The 21,394-nt window shown below is 50.9% G+C and overlaps 1 protein-coding gene across 1 annotated transcript; it reads left to right on the top strand.

The window, feature by feature from the left end:
• The first annotated feature begins 1,763 nt into the window (after window positions 1–1,763).
• Window positions 1,764–21,309, top strand: SMAP2 (small ArfGAP2). Its single transcript, XM_066564800.1, has 10 exons — window positions 1,764–1,910; window positions 13,913–14,046; window positions 14,522–14,607; window positions 15,838–15,916; window positions 16,420–16,500; window positions 16,967–17,045; window positions 18,065–18,168; window positions 18,911–19,076; window positions 20,018–20,328; window positions 21,037–21,309. The coding sequence occupies exons 1-10, from the start codon at window positions 1,808–1,810 to the stop codon at window positions 21,175–21,177; spliced, it is 1,284 nt and encodes a 427-aa protein (XP_066420897.1). The 5' UTR covers window positions 1,764–1,807; the 3' UTR covers window positions 21,178–21,309.
• The last annotated feature ends 85 nt before the right edge of the window (window positions 21,310–21,394 follow it).

Here is a 21,394-nt window from a genome sequence, read left to right as displayed (position 1 = left end):
GACAGAGTTTGGCACGATGGGGTGGGTTTGGGGGCACGAACGGGATTTGGCACGATGGAGATGGAATTTGGCACGATGGGGACAGAATTTGGCACGATGGGGTGGGTTTGGGGGCACGAACGGGATTTGGCACGATGGGGATGGAATTTGGCACGATGGGGACAGAGTTTGGCACGATGGGGTGGGTTTGGGGGCACGAACGGGATTTGGCACGATGGGGACAGAGTTTGGCACGGTAGCAACAGAGTTTGGCACGATGGGGACGGGATTTGGCACAGATGAGGGGCTGGGACAGGACGGGGATGAACTCGGGAGCTGCTGGCGGGGACAGCCCAGCCAGGCTGTCCCAGGATGTCCCCGTGGGGTCCCCATCACGACGCCACCCCGGTGCCACCGGGCACACCCTGCGATGGGGGCGGCGCTGGGAACCAGCTCCTGCCAGCCCGGGGAGGCTCCTGGGGGATTCCTGCCCCAGTTCCTGTCCTCGGGGATGTCCCCATATCCCCAGAGGGAAGGAAGGGGGGGTCACAGTGGCAGTTCCATGGGGGGGTGGATGTCCTGCTCACACCCCCATCCCCTTTCCCATCCCCATTCCCGTTCCCATCCCCGTCCCCTTTCCCATCCCCATTCCCGTTCCCAGTTCCCGCCTTCGCCAGCAGCCACCCCCCATTCCCAGGGAACACGGGATGATTCATCCCGGCCCCTTCCTCCTCCTCCTCCTCCTCTCCTCCTCGGAGCGCCGCTGATTCATCGCCTCTGGGGGATGCACAGGGGGCCGGGCACCCTCCCCGCCGGGCACGGGGCCATCCCAGCACGGCCCGGTTGGCACCGGGGATGCTCCGCTCCGCGCTGGGATCGCTCCCGGATCCTTCTTCCCGACAGGGAAGCGATTCCACCAAAACCTGGCAAGGGGGGGTTTGGGGCAAAAAAAGAGAATCTGGGAGCATCTCCTTTAGGTTGGCTGCTGGGATGCTCCTGCTCTGCCCCTGTGTCCCAGCACTGTCCCTTTCTGGGACACGAGTGTCACTTTTGGGAGGATTATGTAATTCCGGCTGTTTTTTCAGTGCTTCAGTGACAGATTTCTGTCTCCTGTCGGTGCCATTGATCGTTTTATCGCGGCTTTTCGGGTACTGCCCGTCCTGAAATTCTCTCCTGCACTGCCAGGTCCCCCCTCCAGGCCAGGGGACAGCACCCCAGGGTCCCCCAAAATCTCCCACCCAGCACGGCTGTACCCCTGAGTCCTCCCCAGTCCCATACCCAGCACATCAGAGCCTCCAAAACCTCAGATCCCTGGACCCCCACCCAGCATCCTAGCACCATGAGCCCCCCAAAATCCCACACACAGCAGCTCTGTAGCCCTGAGCACTCCAGGGTCCCTCAAAATCCCCCATCCAGCATCCCTGAGCACCCCAAAATCCCACATAAAGCATCTCTGTACCCCTTTTTTCAGCAGAAAGCCCCCTGAGCACCCATGAGCCCCCCCAAAATCCCCCACCCAGCACCCCTGAGCCCCCCCAAAATCGCCCTCCCCTGCCTGGCCCCCCATTATCCCCCATTAACCCCCCCCACCAGCGTCACGTGACCCTCCCCATTCATACCCTCTATGGCCCCGCCCCCTCTCTTCCTATTGGCTTCCGCCCGCGCGCCGCAGCCAATCACCGCCCAGCGCCGGCGGCGCGCGGAGGGGGGCGTCGCCGCGCGGGGCCGGCGCTGATTGGCTCCTCCCCTGGCCGTAGCCCCGCCCATAGCGGAAGCAGGAAGCGGGCGGGCCGGCCGTGACCCGCGGGCGGGCAGCGCCGGCCGCGCCATGACGGGAAAATCGGTGCGGGACGTGGAGCGCTACCAGGCGGTGCTGGCCGGGCTGCTGGCCGAGGACGAGAACAAGTTCTGCGCCGACTGCCAGGCCAAAGGTAGCGCGGATGGGCGGCGGAGCCTGCGGAGCCCGCGCCGCACCGGATGCACCCCCTCGGTGCCCCCCCCCCCCCCCCCCCACCCCAACCGCACCGGCCTCGCCGCTCGGTGCTCTCCGGTGTGGCCGCTCCGCTGAGGGTTGGACACCCCCGGGTGGGTCTGGTGGGGGTGATGCTTCCACCAGGGGGGAGCGCTCCGGTGGTGGCGAGGGGACAACGGTGCTGGCCCGGCGGTTACGGGGGTTGTGCGGGGGAAGAGGCTGAGCCAGCCCGGGGGGCTCGGGGCAGAGAACGGGGTGGGTTTGGGGCAGAGAACGGGGTGGGTTTGGGGGCACGAACTGGATGGGTTTGGGGGCACGAACTGGATGGGTTTGGGAGCACGAACTGGATGGGTTTGGGGCAGAGAAGAGAGTGGCTTTGGGGGCAAGAATAGGGTGGTTTTACTGGAAAGAACCCGGTGGTTTTAGAGGAAAAAACTCCGTGGTTTGAGAGGGAGAACAGCGTGGGTTTTGGGGCAATAACCCGGTGGTTTTGACAGAAAGAACCCGGTGGTTTTAGGGAAAAGAACTCCGTGGTTTGAGGGGGAGAATAGGATGGTTTTGGGTGGGAAAAACGGGGTGGTTTTGGGGGCACAACATGGTTGTTTTGGGGGAAAGAGCTCCGTGGTTTGAGAGGGAGAACAGGCTGTGTTTGGGGAAGAGAACAGGGTGGTTTTGGGGGGGAGAACACGGTGGTTTTCAGCAGAAAACCCCCAGATTTTTGGCTGCAGCCCAGCTGGGTTTGGTGCGAGTTGCACCGGGAGGAGCTGCTGGGGGAACAAGGGGAGATGGGGAGGGACCGGCCCCAAATCTCCCTGTGGGGAATCCCGGGAAACACCCCAGAGAGGGTGCGGGGGCCTCTCCTGAAAGGGGGGAAGAAGAGGGACCGGGAAAACCCGGGGCTGTGGAATTGAGGGAATTCCAGCTGGGGAGTCACATCCTGTCCCCTGGGGCTGGAATGCCAGCGGCAGGACCTGCCCTGGATGCTGGGAGCACAGGGAGGGAGCTGTGACCTCACCCCGGCATCATGGACCACAGGAGGAATTCAGGTTTCTGGAATTCAGGTTTCTGTCCTCCTTCCCCACCTGAATTTTCCCTGTGAGGGTGGTGAGGCCCTGGCACAGGAATCTGTGGCTGTTCCATCCCTGGAATTGTTCAAGGCCAGTCTGGGATAGTGAAAGGGACAGGAGGAGCTTTAAGGTCCCTCCCAACCCAAACCATTCCATGTTTTTCTGATTCCAAGGTGTGTTATGACCCTGGTCTTATCTGAGAGAGGAAATGTTTGAATTTCAGAGGATAAAACAAAGGAATAAAACTGTTCCTTGTCCCCTGTGGATGCTGCTTTGTTTTCTTGCAGCAAAAGAGTTAAAGTTGCCCAAAATCCTGTTTTAATGAGCTGCCATAATCTCTTGGAGATCTGGACTTGAGCCTCTGTTTCCCAAGAGCTGCTGGAATTGAACTTGGAGGAGGGATTGGCCAAATCCATCTGTAAACAAAGGCCTTGGTGACCTCAGTGTGACCTCCAAAACTGCACAGCCCCCTTGAACAACGTTCAGAATTAGATAATTATGATTTCTTTTCACCCCAATCCACAATAGCCTCATCCCTGCCGCCTGCCTGGAGCACACCTGGTGGTGGTGGAGATCAGGATGTTCCTCCACTGTGCCAATCCTTTATCTCTTGGCACCTCCTGGAGGGCAGCAATAGCTCCTTCATCTCAGCTCCCAGGCCTGGGAGAGGGCAAATTCCACCAAAATGGGAATAAATTCAACCCCACAGCTCTGGGTGATGGAGCTTCTCCTGGTCAGGACTCCAGATAATTAATTATTTATTTATTATTTATTTATTATTTATTATAATGAAGCTCTGGTGTGGAGTTGAGCTTTTCCAAAGCTGGAAGCTGCTCCTGGCTGGGAGCTGGGATTGCACCGATCCTGGAGAGCAGGCTGGGGCTGCCCCCAGCTATCTGATCCACTAATTACCCCCTGCACTAATGACATTCCTGGCAGTGGGGAATCTCCTCCTCCAGGGCATGAGCTGGCTCTGCCCAGAGCTCCAAGGAATTGCTGCGGTTTTGGGGCAGTTTTGGTGGTTTTGGTGCATGGAGCTGGCTCTGCCCAGAGCTCCAGGGATTTGCTGCAGTTTTGGGGCAGTTTTGGTGAATGGGGCGGTCTCTGCCTGAAGCTCCAAGGAACTGGTGCAGTTTTGGGGCAGTTTTGGTATTTTTGGTGAATGGAGCTGTCTTGGCCCAGAGCTCCAGGGAATTGCTTCAGTTTTGGGGCAGTTTGGGTGTTTTTGGTGAATGGAGCTGTCTCTGCCCAGAGTTCCAGAGTATTGCTGCAGTTTTGAGGTAGTTTGGGTACTTTAGGTGACTGGAGCTGTTTCTTCCCAGAGTTTCAAGGAATTCCTACAGTTTTGGTGCAGTTTTGGTATTTTTGGTGACTGGAGCTGTCTCTGCCTGAAGCTCCAAGGAATTCCTGCAGTTTGGGGCAGTTTTGGTGAATGGAGCTGTCTCTGCCCAGACTCCCAGGGAATTCCTGCAGTTTTGGGGCAGTTTGGGTACTTTTAGTGAATGGAGCTGTCTTGGCCCAGAGCTCCAGGGAATTGCTTCAGTTTTGGGGCAGTTTTGGTACTTTTGATCAATGTGGTGCCACAAGAGATGTCTCTGCATGGAGCTCCAAAGAATTGCTGCAGTTTTGGGACAGATTTGGTATTTTTGGTGAATGGAGCTGTCTCTGCCCAGAGTCCCAGGGTTTTGCTGCAGTTTTGGGGTAGTTTGGATACTTTAGGTGACTGGAGCTGCTTCTGCCTGAAGCTCCAAGGAATTCCTGCAGTTTTGGGGGAGTTTTGGTGACTGGAGCTGTCTCTGCCCAGAGCTCCAGGGATTTGCTGCAGTTTTGGGGCAGTTTGGGTACTTTTGGTGAACATGGAGCTCTCCCAGCTCTGATGCCAAGGAAGTCCTGATGTTCCTCATGGAATAACTGCAGCATCCCACTCTGCCCATGGAAAGGAGCCTGGGGTGGCTCCAGGTGGGGCCCTCAGCACTTCCAGGGGTGTCTGGAAGCAAAACTGGGCAGGGACTGGAGCAAACTGGGACAGTGGGAAATGTCCCTTGCCCATGGCAGAGGTGAATTAAATGAGATTTAAGGTCCTTCCCACCCGAGCCAGTGTGAGACTCTGTGAAATCCCAGGGTGCTTTTGCTGCTGCAAAAACTGCTCAGAGTTGTTGTTTTGCAGGAAATTGGGTGAAGTCTCTTCACTGTCTTCCTCTTTTTGTTTTGCCAACCTCGTGTTTGGGGGAACTGGGAGAGCTGAGCCAGGGCACTTGATGAGTTCTAAGTCCTCTCCTTGGAGGTCTTTGCTGTGGGAATCACTTGGAAAAACACCTGGAGAGAGCAGCACTTGCTGGGCAGGTGGGATTTTTGCTGCTGGTGCCATTCCAAGGGGTGGCTGTGGTGTTCCTGTGTGTGTCTGAGAGATACCAGAGCTGCTGCACAGCCTCAGCTGAGCATCCAGCAGCACATTCCCTGCTTGGAATGTGAGAACCTGCAGCTGGGATGGCTGAGGGAGGGAGGGATGAGGTGAAATCTCCGTTGGGATCTGGAAAATTCCCATGGAGCGACACGGAGTGGATTCACTGCTGCTCCCGCAGCTGCTCTGCGCCCCCAGCTAATTGTGTTTGGTTCTCTCCTTCTCCCAAATCCTTCCCCCTGCTCTCCAGTCCCATCCATGCACCCAGCAGGCTCCGTGGATCCCGGGGCGGTGCCGTCGGAGCGGGAGCTCCCTGGGGAGCAGAGCCCAGAGGTTCCCCAGAGGGTTCAGGTTGCTCCCCCCTGGTCTGTCTGGCTCTTCATCCCTTTCTCTTGTGAGATCCAGGCGTTCCAGGCTCTGAAAAAGGTGACATTCTCACTCCAAACTGGATGTTTCCTTCAATCCAGGAGGGATTTGTGCAGGCCTGAGGTGAAGCTCCACAAACTTCATCAGAGCAGGGTTGGTGCCAGGTGATTTTGCTTTCTATGGATGTTAAAATCCCTAGGAATTTCAGGTTGCCCTGTGCTCGCCCCTGGTCTGTCTGGCTCTTCCCTTCATCCCTTTGTCTTGTGAGATCCATGGGTTCCAGGCCTAAATCCATCCCTTATATCCTGAGGGATTAGGTGGGAGAAGTGAACACAGCATAAATCCAGGTTTAATTCTTCACCAAGAAAAAAAAAAAAGGGGGTAGGATTGGGGAAATCCCTGCCCAGAGGTGGGTAAATATGGGATGGGAAGGGGGAAAAGCTTGGGGTGGAGTAGGTGGTATGGGGAGCCTGACTTCTTATTATTGTCCTTTGGGGGAGCTGCTTTAGTCCAGCCTAACTCCTGTTAATCCAAACCAAACATTCCCTGAAAATCTGCGTGACTCAACTCCTCCTCCTCCAGCAGCCTCTTGAGCTGCAGCTGAATTTCCTTTGCAGGCAGAGCAATTCCAAGAGGAACTTTAATTTAAATAGCTGCTGGAACAGCTGCATGGGAGGGAGGAAGGAGGATGAGGATGGCAATGCTGATGGAGGGGGAGTGGTGCAGCCTGTGCCTTCCAAAACCCAGAGTGGAGGGGCTGGAACTGCTCAGCTCGGCTTAGGAAGTCTGGGATGAGGAGAAAGCTCAGCTTTAGGCAAGGGAATCTTGCCAGAGGGATCCTTGTGGGTTGTGTGTGTGTTCATTTGAATCCTCAGCTGCAGCCACAATATTCTGGGATCTTCCATTATTCTGCTTTTCTGCTCTTCCCAGCTCAGATCTGGTGCACAAAGGGAGTGGAAATGCTCCAAGATTCGCTTTATCCCTCTGGAATCTTCACCTCAGCAGGGTAAAACTGGGAGAGGACACAGCTCTGTCCACCCTGAGCCTGCCTGGAGCTGCAACTTCCCACTCAAGCAAGGGGAAAAAAGCATCAGTGCTCCCAACAGGGCTTTAGTGTGGAATTGGTTGTGGGAAGATCCCTTTTAAGCAGAGCTCTGAGTCACACTCGGCCCTACATCTGCCAGAAATAGGGATAATCCCCAGAGCAGCAGCAGCAGCACCTGGGCTCTCTGTGCTGACCCACCTGGGGAGTGGAGGTGGGAAAAGAAAATTCAACCCCCCCCCCCCCCCCCAAAAAAAAATAAAATTACCCCACGTGATTCCCAGCTGGAGTAAAGTTTGTTCCTATAGAAACTGCCAGGAGTTATGTAAGGAAATGGCAGCTGCAGTGCAAAGGGAGCTCGTGCTCCAAAATGCAAAGTAGGTCTTGAAAGCGAGCAAAAAGTCAGGAATAGCTCAGGGCTCCTTCAGGTTGGTCCCTGGTAGTGATTGTTCCCTGTGTCCCAGGAAATCTGGGACAAAATTGGAGCTTTTAGGAGGAGCTGTCTTGAACTTGGAGCAGTGAGTGCAAGGCTGGGTTTACCTGGGCCTTAATAAATTGGTTTTTCTCTATTTTTGGTAATATATGCCGTTTCTTCCTGCCCCTTTCCCTAGGAATTTCAAGGGATGTTTAGCTCATGAGACTGAAAATCAGTATTACTGTAATCAAGATATTCATTCAGATTATTATGATTATCATGTTTAGCTCTAGATACTGCAAAAATTCTCAATCCATCAAAACTGACCCAGGACCTTCCTCTGCTCAGAGCTTTTTTTAAGGACTTGGTGGCTTCTAAAACATCCTTAAATTAAATTGGAAAAACAGAGTCTAAATATTTTCAACACCAAGTGACAAATTAAAAACATCTTTAAAAGCAGCAAAATTCTATTTACAGCATCAAAAGCCAACTTAGTGATGGCAGAGCTTCCACCCTGCTGCTCTGTTTACAGGTGCACCTATCACCTAAATTATTTGCATTTCATGGAAATTCAGACTTCCTTGGAATCTGCAATTTCTAGGATTGGCTGATGTGTGGTTTTGCTCCAAAAAATGATGCCACAGGAAGTCCATGGCTTGTGGAACTGACTGATTTTTTTTTTTTTTTTTGATGTATATTTATATTTTTAAGCTGTGTCACCATCAGTGTTGATGATGTCACCCAGTTGTTTTTCATGGATCCTGGTGATAAAACTGCTTGAAATTGTCCCTGTCACCTTTTTATTGACTGGAGGAACATCCAACCCTTTCTGCAGCAGCAGGAAAGCCCCACCCTGCTGTTCACAGAAATTTTCATTTCCTCCACCTGCACTTCAAAGAACACGATGGTAGCAGTGATAAAACTGCTCATCTTTACCCAAAAACACACAAATCTTGGGCTTCAAGGCCACAAGCCCTCAAATATTGGATATTTTTTGCTAAACTGGAAAATTTTCTGTCAGAAATCAGAGCCAGCACCTTTGTTTTTCTTGCAAAATGTGGTTGAGGCCTGTAATTACTGTGTGGGGGGAAAAAAACTGAAAATGAAAATAAAACCCCCAAACAGCCCTTTCTTCTTTCAAAGGATGGCATAAAGTTGATTTTTTTGGGTGATTAAACTACTTGATCAGGTGCAGATTTTTATCAAACACATTTTGTGGGTGTTCTGGTGAGGGTTTGGCTTTAGCATCCCCTGAGAGCTGCACAAATCCCTCAGTCTGGGCCCAGATCTGGGAGCGCAGCAGGGATTAATCCCAAATCCGAGGTGGATCCCTGATCCCTGCGGCAGGACCCACGCTCAGCTCAGTTATTCATAGTGTTAATAACTCAGTAACATCATTTAAGTGGGGTTTTTGGGCTTTCCTTTGGTTTCCCCCAAGTCCTGGAAGTGCAGAATCGACATTTCCAGCAAAGAGCAGAGGAAGTTGTTTTGCAAGAGAGGCCTTGTCACAGCTCTGAGCAGCGTGAATGGCAGAAAATCCTTGAGCAATTTCTTTCCAGAACAAGGAAACCACAAGGCAGAGGAACCTCTTGGAAACTGAGTTCTTTCCTCCTTTGACTCTGCAAAAAAAAAAAGAGGATTATTCAGTTTGGACTCGAGGAGATTTGTCCCTGGTGAAAAGCTGAGGGTGTGGATAACCCCTGGCAGGGATTTTCTTGTTCCAAGGAGAATTCCCCACATCCCTTTTCCTCAGCTGGATGGTTCCACAGCCAGACATGGGGCATTTTTTTGGGATCCATGGAAGAAGCTGCTCATTTCCACTGGGAATATTTCACCAGGCTCTCCATTCTGATGCTCCCTCAATCCTGGCCATGGAAGCAGCTCTTTTTTTTCTTTTTTTTTTTCCCTGCTCTTCCTTTTCCAAGGAGCTGTGGTTTTGCAGCCAGCTCCTGGTTTATTTTTAAATGCTTTCTGCAGAGTTATTACAGCAAAAAAAAAAAAAAAAAAAAGTTGCCTCAGGAACTTGGGCCAGAATTTGGTGCCTGAGTGAGGGGTGAGGAGTGAATCCCCTCAGGATTTCTCAATTAAAACCCCTCCAGGGTGTGAACTTGGAGCAAGTGACTCATTTGGAGCAGGCTCCTCAGGCTGGGAATTGAAAAGGGAATTAGGCTGGGGGTTTTAAAGGGAATTAGGATCCTTTTCAGTCATTCAGATTATTCAGCAGCCCTTGGAGCATTAATGAGCAGCATTAGATGGGGACTGGAGCTGGCACGAGCAGCTTGGTATGTGGAGTTTGTTTTGACAGGCTGGGATGTAAAACAGGCTCTGGAATTGTCTCCTGGAGCTGGGCACTGAATCCCTGCTGGACCCTCCTCCCTTGGGAATGTTCAGGAAAACTGGGAATGAAAATTCACTGAGCAAGGGATGCTCTGGGGTTTGTGATCCTCCTGCAGCCCCTGCCAAGCTTGGAGTCTGAGCTAACCCAAATCTTGTGCCAGAGCTCAGTGGGCAGCCAGCCTCTGAAAATGTTGGGATTCTCACTCCAAATTGGTTTTTCCTTCAATCCAGGAGGGATTTGTGCAGGCCTGAGGTGAAGCTCCACAAACTTCCTCAGAGCAGGGTTGGTGCCAGGTGACTTTGCTTTCCATGGATGTTAAAATCACCCCTAGCATCATAAAATCAGACATAAAATCATCATAAAGCTGAGACAGAAGCGGTGGCAGCACCAGGCAAGGCTGGCACTGGTGGTCACTGGAGCAAACTCCCTGGAGCAGGGGCTGGGCACTGAATCCCTGCTGGACCCTCCTCCCTTGGGAATGTTCAGGAAAACTGGGAATGAAAATTCACTGAGCAAGGGATGCTCTGGGGTTTGTGATCCTCCTGCCAGGCTGGGAGTGCATCCCAAGGTGGTCTGAGCTAACCCAAATCTGCTCAGTGGGCATCCAGGCTCTGGAAAATGTTGGGATTCTCACTCCAAATTGGTTTTTCCTTCAGTCCAGGAGAGATTTGTGCAGGCCTGAGGTGAAGCTCCACAAACTTCCTCAGAGCAGGGTTGGTGCCAGGTGACTTTGCTTTCCAAGGCTGTTAAAAATCACCCCAGCATCATAAAATGAGACATAAAATCATCATAAAGCTGAGACAGAAGCAGTGGCAGCACCAGGCAAGGCTGGCACTGGAGCAAACTCCCAATTTTCCATGTGGGAATGGGGTTTCCATTTTGGCCTGGTGCCTCTGAGGGCCCTCAGCCTCAGGGGAATTGATTTTAGAACATCAACCCGAGGATTTATGCAAGAAACATTTTTTTTAAGTGGTTTAAGGAGCTGAATGTTTCTGTTGGCCTTGTCCTCAACCTCTGGGAGATAAATAAATCCATAATCCCCTGAGCCAGGAGGGTGAGGTGCCCCTGTCCTCAATTAGAGGTGGGTGTCAGGGTGTGCCCACTTTTTGTGAGGGGTGATAATTCCCCCAGGCAGCTCTGCAGCGCTGATTAAAGCTGCCCCGTTGTTATTTATTGATATCACCCCATTTTTCTCAGAAAAAAATGTTCCCCTAAACTCCAACCCAGGCGTTTTTCCCCCTTTTTATCACTGAAGCTGCTGCAGAGTCTGAGCTGGGGTTGAGTTTTGGGGAAGTGAAAGCAGCAGCACGGGCTGAAAGTCACATCTGGAGATGCCACCTGGAGCTTTTTCGAGTCGAGTCACCTTGAAAAGAGCTGTGAAACCCTGGGGAAATGCCTGCAAAAAGCCCTAAAAAGCCAAATCTGAGCCGCTGGGCACTTGCAGGGAGATTTTTAGTGGGAGATGTTCCAGTGTGAGCTGCTCCAAAGAGGGAAGTGGGAGGTTGTTTACATCTGCACCAAACCCTTCCCCCCCTCCCACAACCTCAGGGCTTTATGAGACATTTTAAAAGAACATTTTTTGGAGGCATTTGAAGGTTAAAGTGTTGGTTTAGTTAAGCTGGGTGTCTGGGAAGGGGATGTTGGATCCAACAGGACCCCAGCAGGGTTTGCTGTGGCTGCAGGATTAGGGAGCATTTTGGGAAATTCAGATTTCCTCCCTGTGTGGCTCTGAAGTCCCTCCTGTCACACAGCAGAGCCCTGAGCTGCTGGGGTCACAGTCTGTGAAAACCAACCCCACATCTCCCAGATCCTCTATTCCCTGCGGGTTTGAGACCTTTCCTGCAGCTCCTCCTGGCTGTGCAGGGACACCCAAATCCCAGCTGGAATCTCCCCAGGGAACAGCTCCCCCCTGGTTGTATAATGAGTTTATTGCTGGGAGGGGTGCAAAAACCCCCTAAATATTCATTTTAATTTAAATATAACCAAGCTGCTCCATCCTGGCTCTCCCAGAATTTGGATTCAGGAATTGCAGCACATTCCAGACGTGGTTCCCTTGTTGTCCCAGAGCCCTGAGGGGACACTGGAGCAGCAGGAGGATGTGACATTAACCCTGAGTCATGTTTTAGTGGGAGGTTGTGGTGGCCTGAGCTGGTCCATGTGACAAACCCAGTGAGCTGATTACTCCAGGAGCTGCCCATTAATCCTTTTAGTCCTATCAAGGCTAAATTTATCTGGAGTTTTAAATCTAACCTTGAATCTCATGATAATCCTGCCAGCAGTCTCACGTTAGAGCCCTGGGGGTGGATCTGGGAGAGAATTCCATGCAGAAATCACAGGAAGGATCCCGGCTAAAGGTTTTTATTCCCAGTTTTTTGGGCATGTTCAGGTGGTGCTGAAGCTGTGGGTTTTGCTTTGATAATAAAGGAGGTAATAAAGGGACTGAGGTGTAGGCAAGAGTGTCTGGGAAGTGAATTTCTCAGCTCCATTAAATTGATATCATTCCCAAAGGCCACTCCTGGAGAGGGAAAAAACAGCAAATAATGGCAGGAAAGGCCAGAAAATTTAATAAAGGCATTTTTAAAGTGAATTCCCTGGAAGAGGTGCTGGAGTTACCTGTTGGAGGTTGGATACCTGTGCTCTGGAAGGGTCTCTGAGTGCATTATCAGCTCCAAATCCCTCAGGATGCTCCAGGCTTTCCCCAGGAACAGGAATTAAACTGTTAACAGCATCTCAAATACAGCACTGCTTTTTTAGGGCTTTGAAATTACACTTTCCCCCTCTCTTCCCCCTCCCACCTCCCTCTCATTAACTCGAGGCTCTGCTATTTTAGCTGTGGCAAGAAAAGCAGGATAACTCTTCATCATCCAGAAGAATGTCTGGGAAAAAAGGGCTGGTGGAGGATGTTTGATCCCTAATTCTGTGTTTTCCCAGTTTCTCGTGCACTGGGACACCAGTTTGTGTTGGGAGCTGGGAGAAAAAGGTTTAATTTTTAAAAATTCCTAAGATATTCAGGATTGAGGGTCTGGGAGAGGGGTGGGAACTCCTGTGGATCTCTGTATGCCCTGCTGGGATTCCTGGGTGCATCTGAGCTCCTTTATCTTTCCCTTCTGGATGTTTTTTGGTTTTTGATCCCTGGCATGATCTCCCATCCACAGCTTGGAGCTGTCCTGCATGAAAACCAGGAATGTCTGACCTTATTAATCAATGCCTTTATTTTATTTTGACCCAGGAAAAGCAAATCATGTCCATCAGAGCTGTGGAAACTGGAGTGAACTGATCATTCCTTGGGCTGGGATTGATTTTGGGGCCAAATCCTGGGCTTGGTGCTCGGTCCTGGCTCAGCTGGGAATTCCTGCCCAGCACTGAGGAGATTTGAAGATGCTGAGTGGGGTTTTTTTTGCTGTAGGGAATATTCTGGAGCTGATTCCAGGTTATTCAGGAAAAAAAGCAGGATCACAGACATGGCAGAGCTCAGTGGGGTTGGAGTTTTTTGGGGGCTTTAAATTCCTGTTTTCTTCCCTCTTCTTGTGTGGATGGAAGAGGAAGGCAATAAATCAGGGATAATGATTGGAGGAGATCTTGGAAGGGTTTTATCCAATTCCTTCCTCAGAGCAGGAAAAATGCAAATTTTACCTCAAATTCAGCTGTTTTGGAGGGATTTTAGTTTTGAGGGGTTTTAGATCAGTAACAGCACAGGTGTGAGGGTTTTTTTGGTGAAATCAGGAACTTTTTCCCTCATGTCAGTGATTTTTTTCCCTCACAGAAAGAAAAGGACAAAACTGTTTCAATTCCTGATTTTTTCCCTCCTGGAGTTGTTTGATTTGTGTGGATGGAAGAGAGAGGCAGTAAATCTCCAGGGACAATGACTGGAGGAGATCTTGGAAGGGTTTTATCCAATTCCTTCCTCAGAGCAGGAAAAATGCAAATTTTACCTCAAATTGAGCTGTTTTGCAGGGATTTTAGATCTGAGGGGATTTAGATCAGTAACAGCACCAGGTGTGAGCTTTTTCTTGGTGAAACCAGGAATTTCTTCCCTCATGTCAATGATTTTTCCCTCACAGAAAAAAAAGGTGAACAAAACTGTAAATTCTTGAGTTTTTTTTCCCCTCTTGGAGCTGTTTGATTTGTGTGGATGGAAGAGGGAGGCAATAAATCCCCAAGGATAAAGATTGAGAACTTCCTCCTGATGGTGGAATTCCAGTTTCCAGCCTGGATGAGAACCCAAAGGCCTCAATCCCAGTTCACTTGGTGCAGTTTCCCAGTTCCTCCAGGCAAACACAAAAATTAAAAAAGGGTTGGATTGGTGGAAAACACTTTCTTGTCTCTTCCCAGGGCCACGATGGGCATCCTGGAATATTGGGGTGTTCATCTGCATCCGCTGTGCTGGGATCCACAGGAACCTGGGAGTTCACATATCCAGGGTCAAATCTGTCAACCTCGACCAGTGGACACAGGAACAGATCCAGGTGAGGGCTGGGGTAACACACTGAGGGTTTTGTTTTTTAATAAACCAAGCCAGGATAGCCCAAAAAAATACGGGGGAAGTGGAGGAGGAAGAAGAATTCCAGCTGGGATGGACTGGGAGGGAAAAGAGCAATAAAATGTCCTCATTCCAAGCTGGACAAACAGCAGAGAGTAAAGCTTAAGGAGCTGCAAATCTCTGTTAAATTACCAATTTCTGCTTCCCACCTCTCCTTCCAGAGGGATTTGGGGTTGCTAACAGGATATTTATCCTGCCTTGGATTAAAAATTGCTTAGAATTGGCAAATGGGGCGGGAGGGGATTGGAGCAGCTGCCTCAGCATCCCCCGGGAGGTGAAAAGTGGCTTTCAGGAGGATCCCCCTTCCCTGGATTTCTCTTCCCTGGCAGCCTGGGGTGCTGTGGGAGAGCTTTAATGTTTGGGAAAGGAGAATTTGAAGGAGGTTTTTTTTTGGATTTCAGTGCGTGCAGGAGATGGGGAATGGCAAAGCCAATCGTCTCTACGAAGCCTACCTGCCCGAGAACTTCCGGAGGCCCCAGACAGACCAGCATCCTTTTCATTTCCTGGGAAAACGTGGAAAATTCCATGGAGATTTCCATCCTGGAGCTGTGTGGTTAAACCTCCCTGTAGGAGAGGTTGTTCCCTTGGGCAGGGAATGGGAATGAAGGGGTTGGGGTGGAGAACTGGGACACCAAGGTGACCACAGGAGGTTTCTCCTTATTTCAGAGCCTGCTTGGATTGGGACAATAAAAAACTGGGAAATATTCACTCTGAAATTCTCATCTTAGAAGAGCAAAGAGAATTTCGCTTTTATTTTTGGCTTAAATGGGAAAAAAAAATGCACTGGAATGGAAAATAACCCTCAAAATCCCTTTTTTCCAGTGGGATTTATCTCATTCAGATCTCTGACGTTTCAGAGTGAACCCAAAAGCTGAAGGTTTTGGAGGGAATGGGAGGGTTGGGTTTTTTCCAAAGTGCTGAATATTCCAAAGGCTCCATGGCGACCTAACTGTGGCCTTCCAGGACCTGAAGGAGCTGCAAGAGAGATGGAGAGAGATGATTTACAAAGGACAGGATGGAGGGGGCGGATTTTGGTAGAAGTGGGATTTTGGGAAGGAATTCCTCCCTGTGAGGGTGAGGAGAGGCTGGAATGGATTTCCCAAAAAAAAAAAAAAAAAAAAAATTGTGGCTGCCCCATCCCTGGAAGTGTTCCCCAGGCTGGATGGAGCTTGGGATAGTGGAAGGTGCCCCTGCCCGTGGGATTTAAGGTCCCTTCCAACCCAAACCAGGCTGGGAAATCTCTGATGGAATTTTCAGTGCTTCAGCTGTAACTCCCACCTTGCAGGAATGCTGAGTAAGCAGGGATAGAATGATGTGAACCTAAAAAAAAAAAACACCCACAAAAGCACCTTTCCACCATCATTTTTTGAGTTCACCTGGTACCTGAGGTGTTTTTTGAGGTGCAGGATCCTGTTGTGACCACTGTGATCTGAATGTGCTGAGGGGATGCTTGGGGCAAACAAAACAAAAAAACAGTGGAGAAAACACAGCAAGAGCTTAAATCCTGATTTAATTCCCTTTTTATAGCACTGAAATAACCTGAAATAACCCAGGGGCAAAAAGCAAGTTGGGATCCAGCAGTAAATTATTTTAAGAAAGTTACTGCTGGAAATGCTCTTTAAACAATGATTTAATTTAGTTACAGCCTGTACCTTGTTCCTCCCTGTCAAATAAGGCTGCTATTCTGGAATCCTTTGTCCTTAACCAGCTGCTGTAGAGCTGTGGAGAGTTTTATCCGGGATAAATATGAAAAGAAGAAATACATGGACAGAAGCATCGACATCAATGCCTTCAGGGTGAGTCTGGAGGCCTAAAATTGTGATTAAAACGAAATATTGAAATATATGTATTGAAATATTCCCTGTGTCATGAGAAATCCCTTCTCCAGAGCTGCTTGAACTCCATGGAGTGAATTCCTGAGGAGATTTGAAGGTGCTGAATGGGTTTTGTTGTAGGGAATATTCCAGGTTATCCAGGAAAAAAAGCAGGGTCACAGACATGGCAGAGATCAGGGGGTTGGAGTTTTTTGGGTGGTTTAAATTCCTCTTTTCTTCCCTCCTCTTCATCTCACTGGTTGGTTTGTGTGGATGGATGTCTCACATTGGAGGAGGTCTTGGAAAGGATTTTATCCAATTCCTTCCTCAGAGCAGGAAAAATGCAAAATTTACCTCAAATTCAGCTTTTTCTGAGGGATTTTCGATCTGGGGAGTTTTAGATCAGTAACAGCACTGGGTGAGAGCTTTTTCTTGGTGCAATCAGGAACTTTTCCCCTCATATCAGTGATTATTTTCCCTCACAGAAAGAAAAGGACGACAAATGGAAAAGGACCAACGAGTCAGAAAGAAAACTGGAACCCATCATCTTTGAGAAGGTGAAAATGGTAAGATCAGGAAGAAAAGCCAGGGAGACACCCCTGAGGCAGAGCAGAGGGATTCCAGCCTCCTCTGGGAGCATTTTTCTGGCCTCAGTCACAGCCTGGGTGCTTTGAGTCACCGCTGGGAGTTTGTTTTGCTCTGCTCCCCGGACACTGAGCAGATGTGCGGGTTGGAATCCAGCTCTTCCCTGCTGGTTTTTCCAGCTCCAGCAGCTGCTTCTCCCTGGTTTAGAGCCTCCTTGGATTTGACAACCTATTGGGACAATAAAAAACTGGGAAAATATTCGCTCTGAAATTCTCATTTCGGGGAGAGCAAAGAGAATTTTAATTTATTTTTTACTTAAATCCACTGGGAAAAAAAAAAAGGGGATTTTAAGGGTTAATCTTGTTAAAAACCATTGTAAATCTTGTAAAACCATTTCAGAGTGATCCCAAAAGCTGCCCAAGGTTTGTGTTGTTTCTTTTCCCCCAGCCTCAAAAGAAGGACGAAACGCAGCAATCCAGGAAAAGTTCCCCCAAATCTGAGCCAGTCATGGACTTGCTGGGCCTGGGTAAGAGAAATTGCTGTAGAAAATGTGGGAATCTGAGGAGTTCCAGTGCTCATTTTCCCTGTCAGGTGAACAATTCCAGGAATCCAGGAATATTCACCTTGGGATGAGTTTTCCATGTGTTTCCCTTTTGTGCTGGAGCCTGTGGTGTTCCAGGAGCACCTGGAGCTCCTCAAATTCCCACAATTTCTACATCATTTCTACAGCTATGTAGAAATTGTGGGAATTTGAGGAGTTCCAGTGCTCATTTTCCCTGTCAGGTGAACAATTCCAGGAATCCTGCAGGAATATTCAGTTTAGGAAGAGTTTTCCATGTGTTTCCCTTTTTTGCTGGAGCCCGTGGTTTTCCAGGGGCAGCTGGAGCTTTATGGGAATTGAGGGGTTTTGTGGGAATTTGAGGAGTTCCAGTCCCAATTTTCCCTGTCAGGTAAACAATTCCAGGAATATTCAGTTTAGGAAGAGTTTTCCATGTGTTTCCCTTTTTGCTGGAGCCCGTGGTTTTCCAGGGGCAGCTGGAGCTTTATGGGAATTGAGGGGTTTTGTGGGAATTTGAGGAGTTCCAGTCCCAATTTTCCCTGTCAGGTGAACAATTCCAGGAATCCTGCAGGAATATTCAGTTTAGGAAGAGTTTTCCATGTGTTTCCCTTTCTCCTGGAGCCTGTGGTGTTCCAGGAGCATCTGGAGCTCCTCAAATTCCCACAATTTCTACATCATTTCTGCAATTATGTAGAAATTGTCGGAAATTGAGGCATTCCAGTCCAAATTTTCCCTGTCAGGTGAACAATTCCAGGAATCCTGCAGGAATATTCAGTTTGGGAAGAGTTTTCCATGTGTTTCCCTTTCTCCTGGAGCCTGTGGTGTTCCAGGAGCACCTGGAGCTTCATGGGACAAACAGAACCCAGGGGCACTTCCCAAATCCTTCTCCAGGCCCTTCCCAGCTGCAGAGGGATGAGGAAGGTGGGGATCAGGTGTCTGGGAGGGTGGCACAGAGGGGCACACCCAGGACATCTGTGTCCCTGCAGACGCCCCGGTGACAGCGCCCGTCACCAACGGCCGGCCCTGCAGCCTGGAGAAGGACCTGGACCTCTTTGCATCCGTGGGATCCAGCTCAGACTCCTCCAGGAAGGTGAGCCGGGAGTGCTGGGGCTTGGAAAAGCCTGGTTGGGTCACGGAACCACGGGGTCATTTGGGATGGAAGGGACATTAAAGGGCAGGGATGTCTTGCACTGTGCTCCAGGCTGGTCTTGGACACTTCCAGGGATGGGGAATCCATCTGGGAATGCAGCGTTTCACCACTGTCTGCCCTAAACCTTGCTTCATCTAAATGTCCCTTAATTAAATCCTGAAATCTCCCTCTTCCATATTGAAGAATGAGGAATCTCCCTCTTCCATTCCCACAGCTGTGCCACTGTTTTCACCACACACATCAACTGTCTGCCCTGAATGTTCCTTCATCTAAAAGTCCCTTAATTAAATCCTGAAATCTCCCTCTTCCATTCCCACAGCTCCCTCTTCCATTCCCCTAAACCTTGCTTCATCTAAATTTCCCTTAATTAAATCCTGCAATCTCCCTTTTCCACGTTGAAGAATGAAGAGTGTCCCTCTTCCATTCCCACATCTGGCAAAGCTGTGCCACTGTTTCACCACACACAACTGCCTGCCCTAAACCTTGCTTCATCCAAATTTCTCAACTAAATCCTGAAATCTCCCTCTTAATCTAAAATTAAATCTCCCTCCTCCACGTTGAAGCATGAGGAATGTCCCTCTTCCACGACCCCAGCACGTCCCTGTGTGTGGATGGGTATTCCCCTTTGCCCCATGCTGGGTTTTGTCCTGATCCTGTCTGTCTGTCTGTCTGTCTCTCCCAGGTTGTTGGTTCCATGCCAACCTCTGGAAGCGCCGGCTCCGTTCCCGAAAATCTGAATCTGTTCCCGGAGCCCGGAGGCAAAGGGGAGGAGGTGGGGAAGAAGCAGCTCTCCAAAGACTCCATCCTGTCCCTGTACGGCTCCCAAACGTCCCAGGTGCCAGCACAAGGTAACCCTGGTGTGAGCTGGGACCAGGGGAGGCTGGGTGGGGTGCCCTGGGGGTGACAAACTTCAGGAGAAATGGGAATGTGGGTGATCCCTGAGAATCCAGAATGGGGACGGTGGGAAGGGAATGTGAAGCTCATCCTGTTCCAGCCACGCACTTTCCACGATCCCAGGGTGCTCCAAAGCCGGCCTTGGGCATTTCCAGGGGTGGGGCAGCCACAGCTTCTCTGGGAAATCCATTCCAGTCCCTCACAGGGAGGAATTCCCTGCCAATATCCAACCCAACCCTCTGGCACTGGGAATGAGGGAGGAATTCCCTCCCAATATCCAACCCTGCCTCTGGCACTGGGAATGAGGGAGGAATTCCATTCCGATATCCAACCCAACCCTCTGGCACTGGGAATGAGGGAGGAATTCCCTCCCAATATCCAACCCAACCCTCTGGCACTGGGAATGAGGGAGGAATTCCTTCCCAATATCCAACCCAACCCTCTGGCACTGGGGATCAGGGAGGAATTCCCTCCCAATATCCAACCCAAATCTGCCCTTTAGCTCTGTGAACCAGGGAGGAATTTCTTCCCAATATCCAACCCAAATCTGCCCTTTAGCTCTGTGAACCAGGGAGGAATTTCTTCCCAATATCCAACCCAAATCTGCCCTTTAGCTCTGTGAACCAGGGAGGAATTTCTTCCCAATATCCAACCCAAATCTGCCCTTTAACACTGGGAATCAGGGAGGAATTCCATCCCAATATCCAACCCAACCCTCTGGCACTGGGAACCTATTCCTGCACGCCGCTGCCCAAATTCCCTCTCCATCTTCACTGAGAGCTGTGAGCAGCACAAAGAACAGCTCAGCCTGGGCATCCCCAACCAGGCTGTGGCTGGAATTGTGACATCCCAGCCCCTGAACTGACCCGTTTTTTCCCTCCCTGCCTTTTTCCAGGAGCGATGTTCATGGCGCCGGCTCAGCTGGGCTATCCCGCCGCTCCCTACGCCGCCTTCCCGGGGGTGCCCCCTTCCAGCAGCATGATGGGGGGCTTGATGGCCCCGTCCGTGGGCATGCTGGCCCAGCCCGGGGCTGCTGGCATGGTGGCACCCGTGGCCATCCCAGCAGGCTACGTGGGCAACGTGCTGGGCGTTCCCAACGGGATGATGGGGACGCAGCAGCCCGGGTACGTGGCCGGGGTGGCCGCGGTGCCCCCGGCCGTGTACGGGGTGCAGCCAACGCAGCAGCTGCAGTGGAACCTCGCCCAGGTGAGGGGGAGGCTCCTGGAGGGGTTTTCCAGGGGTTTTTTCTGGAGTTGGGAAGGGGAGGAATGAGGGGATACGCAGCGGGTTGGGCTTGGGGTGGGATCGGGGTTGGTTGTGGAGGGGGGGAGTGGGAGAGCCTGAGGGAGCCCAGGATGGCTCAGGGTGGGAAAGAATCCCAGAGGTTGAGTCCAATCCCAGCCTCATCTCCCATGGACACCTCCAGGGGTGGGGACTCCAAAATTCCCTGGGCAATTCCAAGGCCTCACCACCCTTTCCATGGGGAAATTCCTGCTGATGTCCATCCTGTCCTGAAGTCCTCCCATACCTGGAGACTCCAAACCTCCTTGGAAAAATTCCAAGGCCTGATCACCCTTTCCATGGGCAAATTCCTGTTGATATCCAGCCTGCCCTGAAATCCTCTCATACCCGAGGACTCCAAAATTCCCTGGGTAATTCCAAGGCCTCACCACCCTTTCCATGGGGAAATTCTTGCCCTGAAGTCCTCCCATACCTGGGGACTCCAAACCTCCTTGGGCAATTCCAAGGCCTGCTTACTCTTTCCATGGGGAAATTCCTGCTGCTATCCCGAGGACCCTCAAGTCCCCCCATGCTGGGGAGCCCCCCCCTGCTCCCCTTCGGGGCTCTGCTGGTTTTGGGAGCTGTGGGCAGCGTCCAGGCCCATCCCTGACCTCTCTCCTGTCCCGTTTGCAGATGACCCAGCAGATGGCTGGGATGAACTTCTATGGAGCCAATGGAATGATGGGCTATGGACAGTCCATGGGAGGAGGAGGAGGAGGAGGAGGAGGAGCCCAGGGCAGCAACCCCTCCCTCAGCTCCCCGCTGTGGAAATGAGCCCTCGCTCGCACGTGACCATTTCTGCCTTTGTTCTGTTCTCCAGACCTGCTCCATCAGACATTCAGGGTTTTTTGCTTTCAGGTTTTGGGTGGGGGGTGACCCAGCCCAACCTGAATTTTTTTTTTTTTTTTTTTTTTTTTTTTTTTTCCTCCATCCCTGAGCTCCATCTCTGCCTTTCCACTGTCACAGCCACGGGGACAGCTGGGTGGCAATG

Source organism: Molothrus aeneus, chromosome 23 (assembly GCF_037042795.1).
Source record: "Molothrus aeneus isolate 106 chromosome 23, BPBGC_Maene_1.0, whole genome shotgun sequence".
Lineage (NCBI taxonomy): Eukaryota > Metazoa > Chordata > Aves > Passeriformes > Icteridae > Molothrus > Molothrus aeneus.
This window is presented reverse-complemented; position numbering and strand designations above follow the sequence as displayed.

Coding starts and splice junctions, on each gene's coding strand:
- SMAP2 (XM_066564800.1), top strand. CDS start 1,808: ATGACGGGAAAATCGGTGCGGGACGTGGAGCGCTACCAGGCGGTGCTG. Junction 16,501..16,966: donor TCTTTGAGAAGGTGAAAATG/GTAAGATCAGGA, acceptor CTTTTCCCCCAG/CCTCAAAAGAAGGACGAAAC. Junction 19,077..20,017: donor GTCCCAGGTGCCAGCACAAG/GTAACCCTGGTG, acceptor GCCTTTTTCCAG/GAGCGATGTTCATGGCGCCG.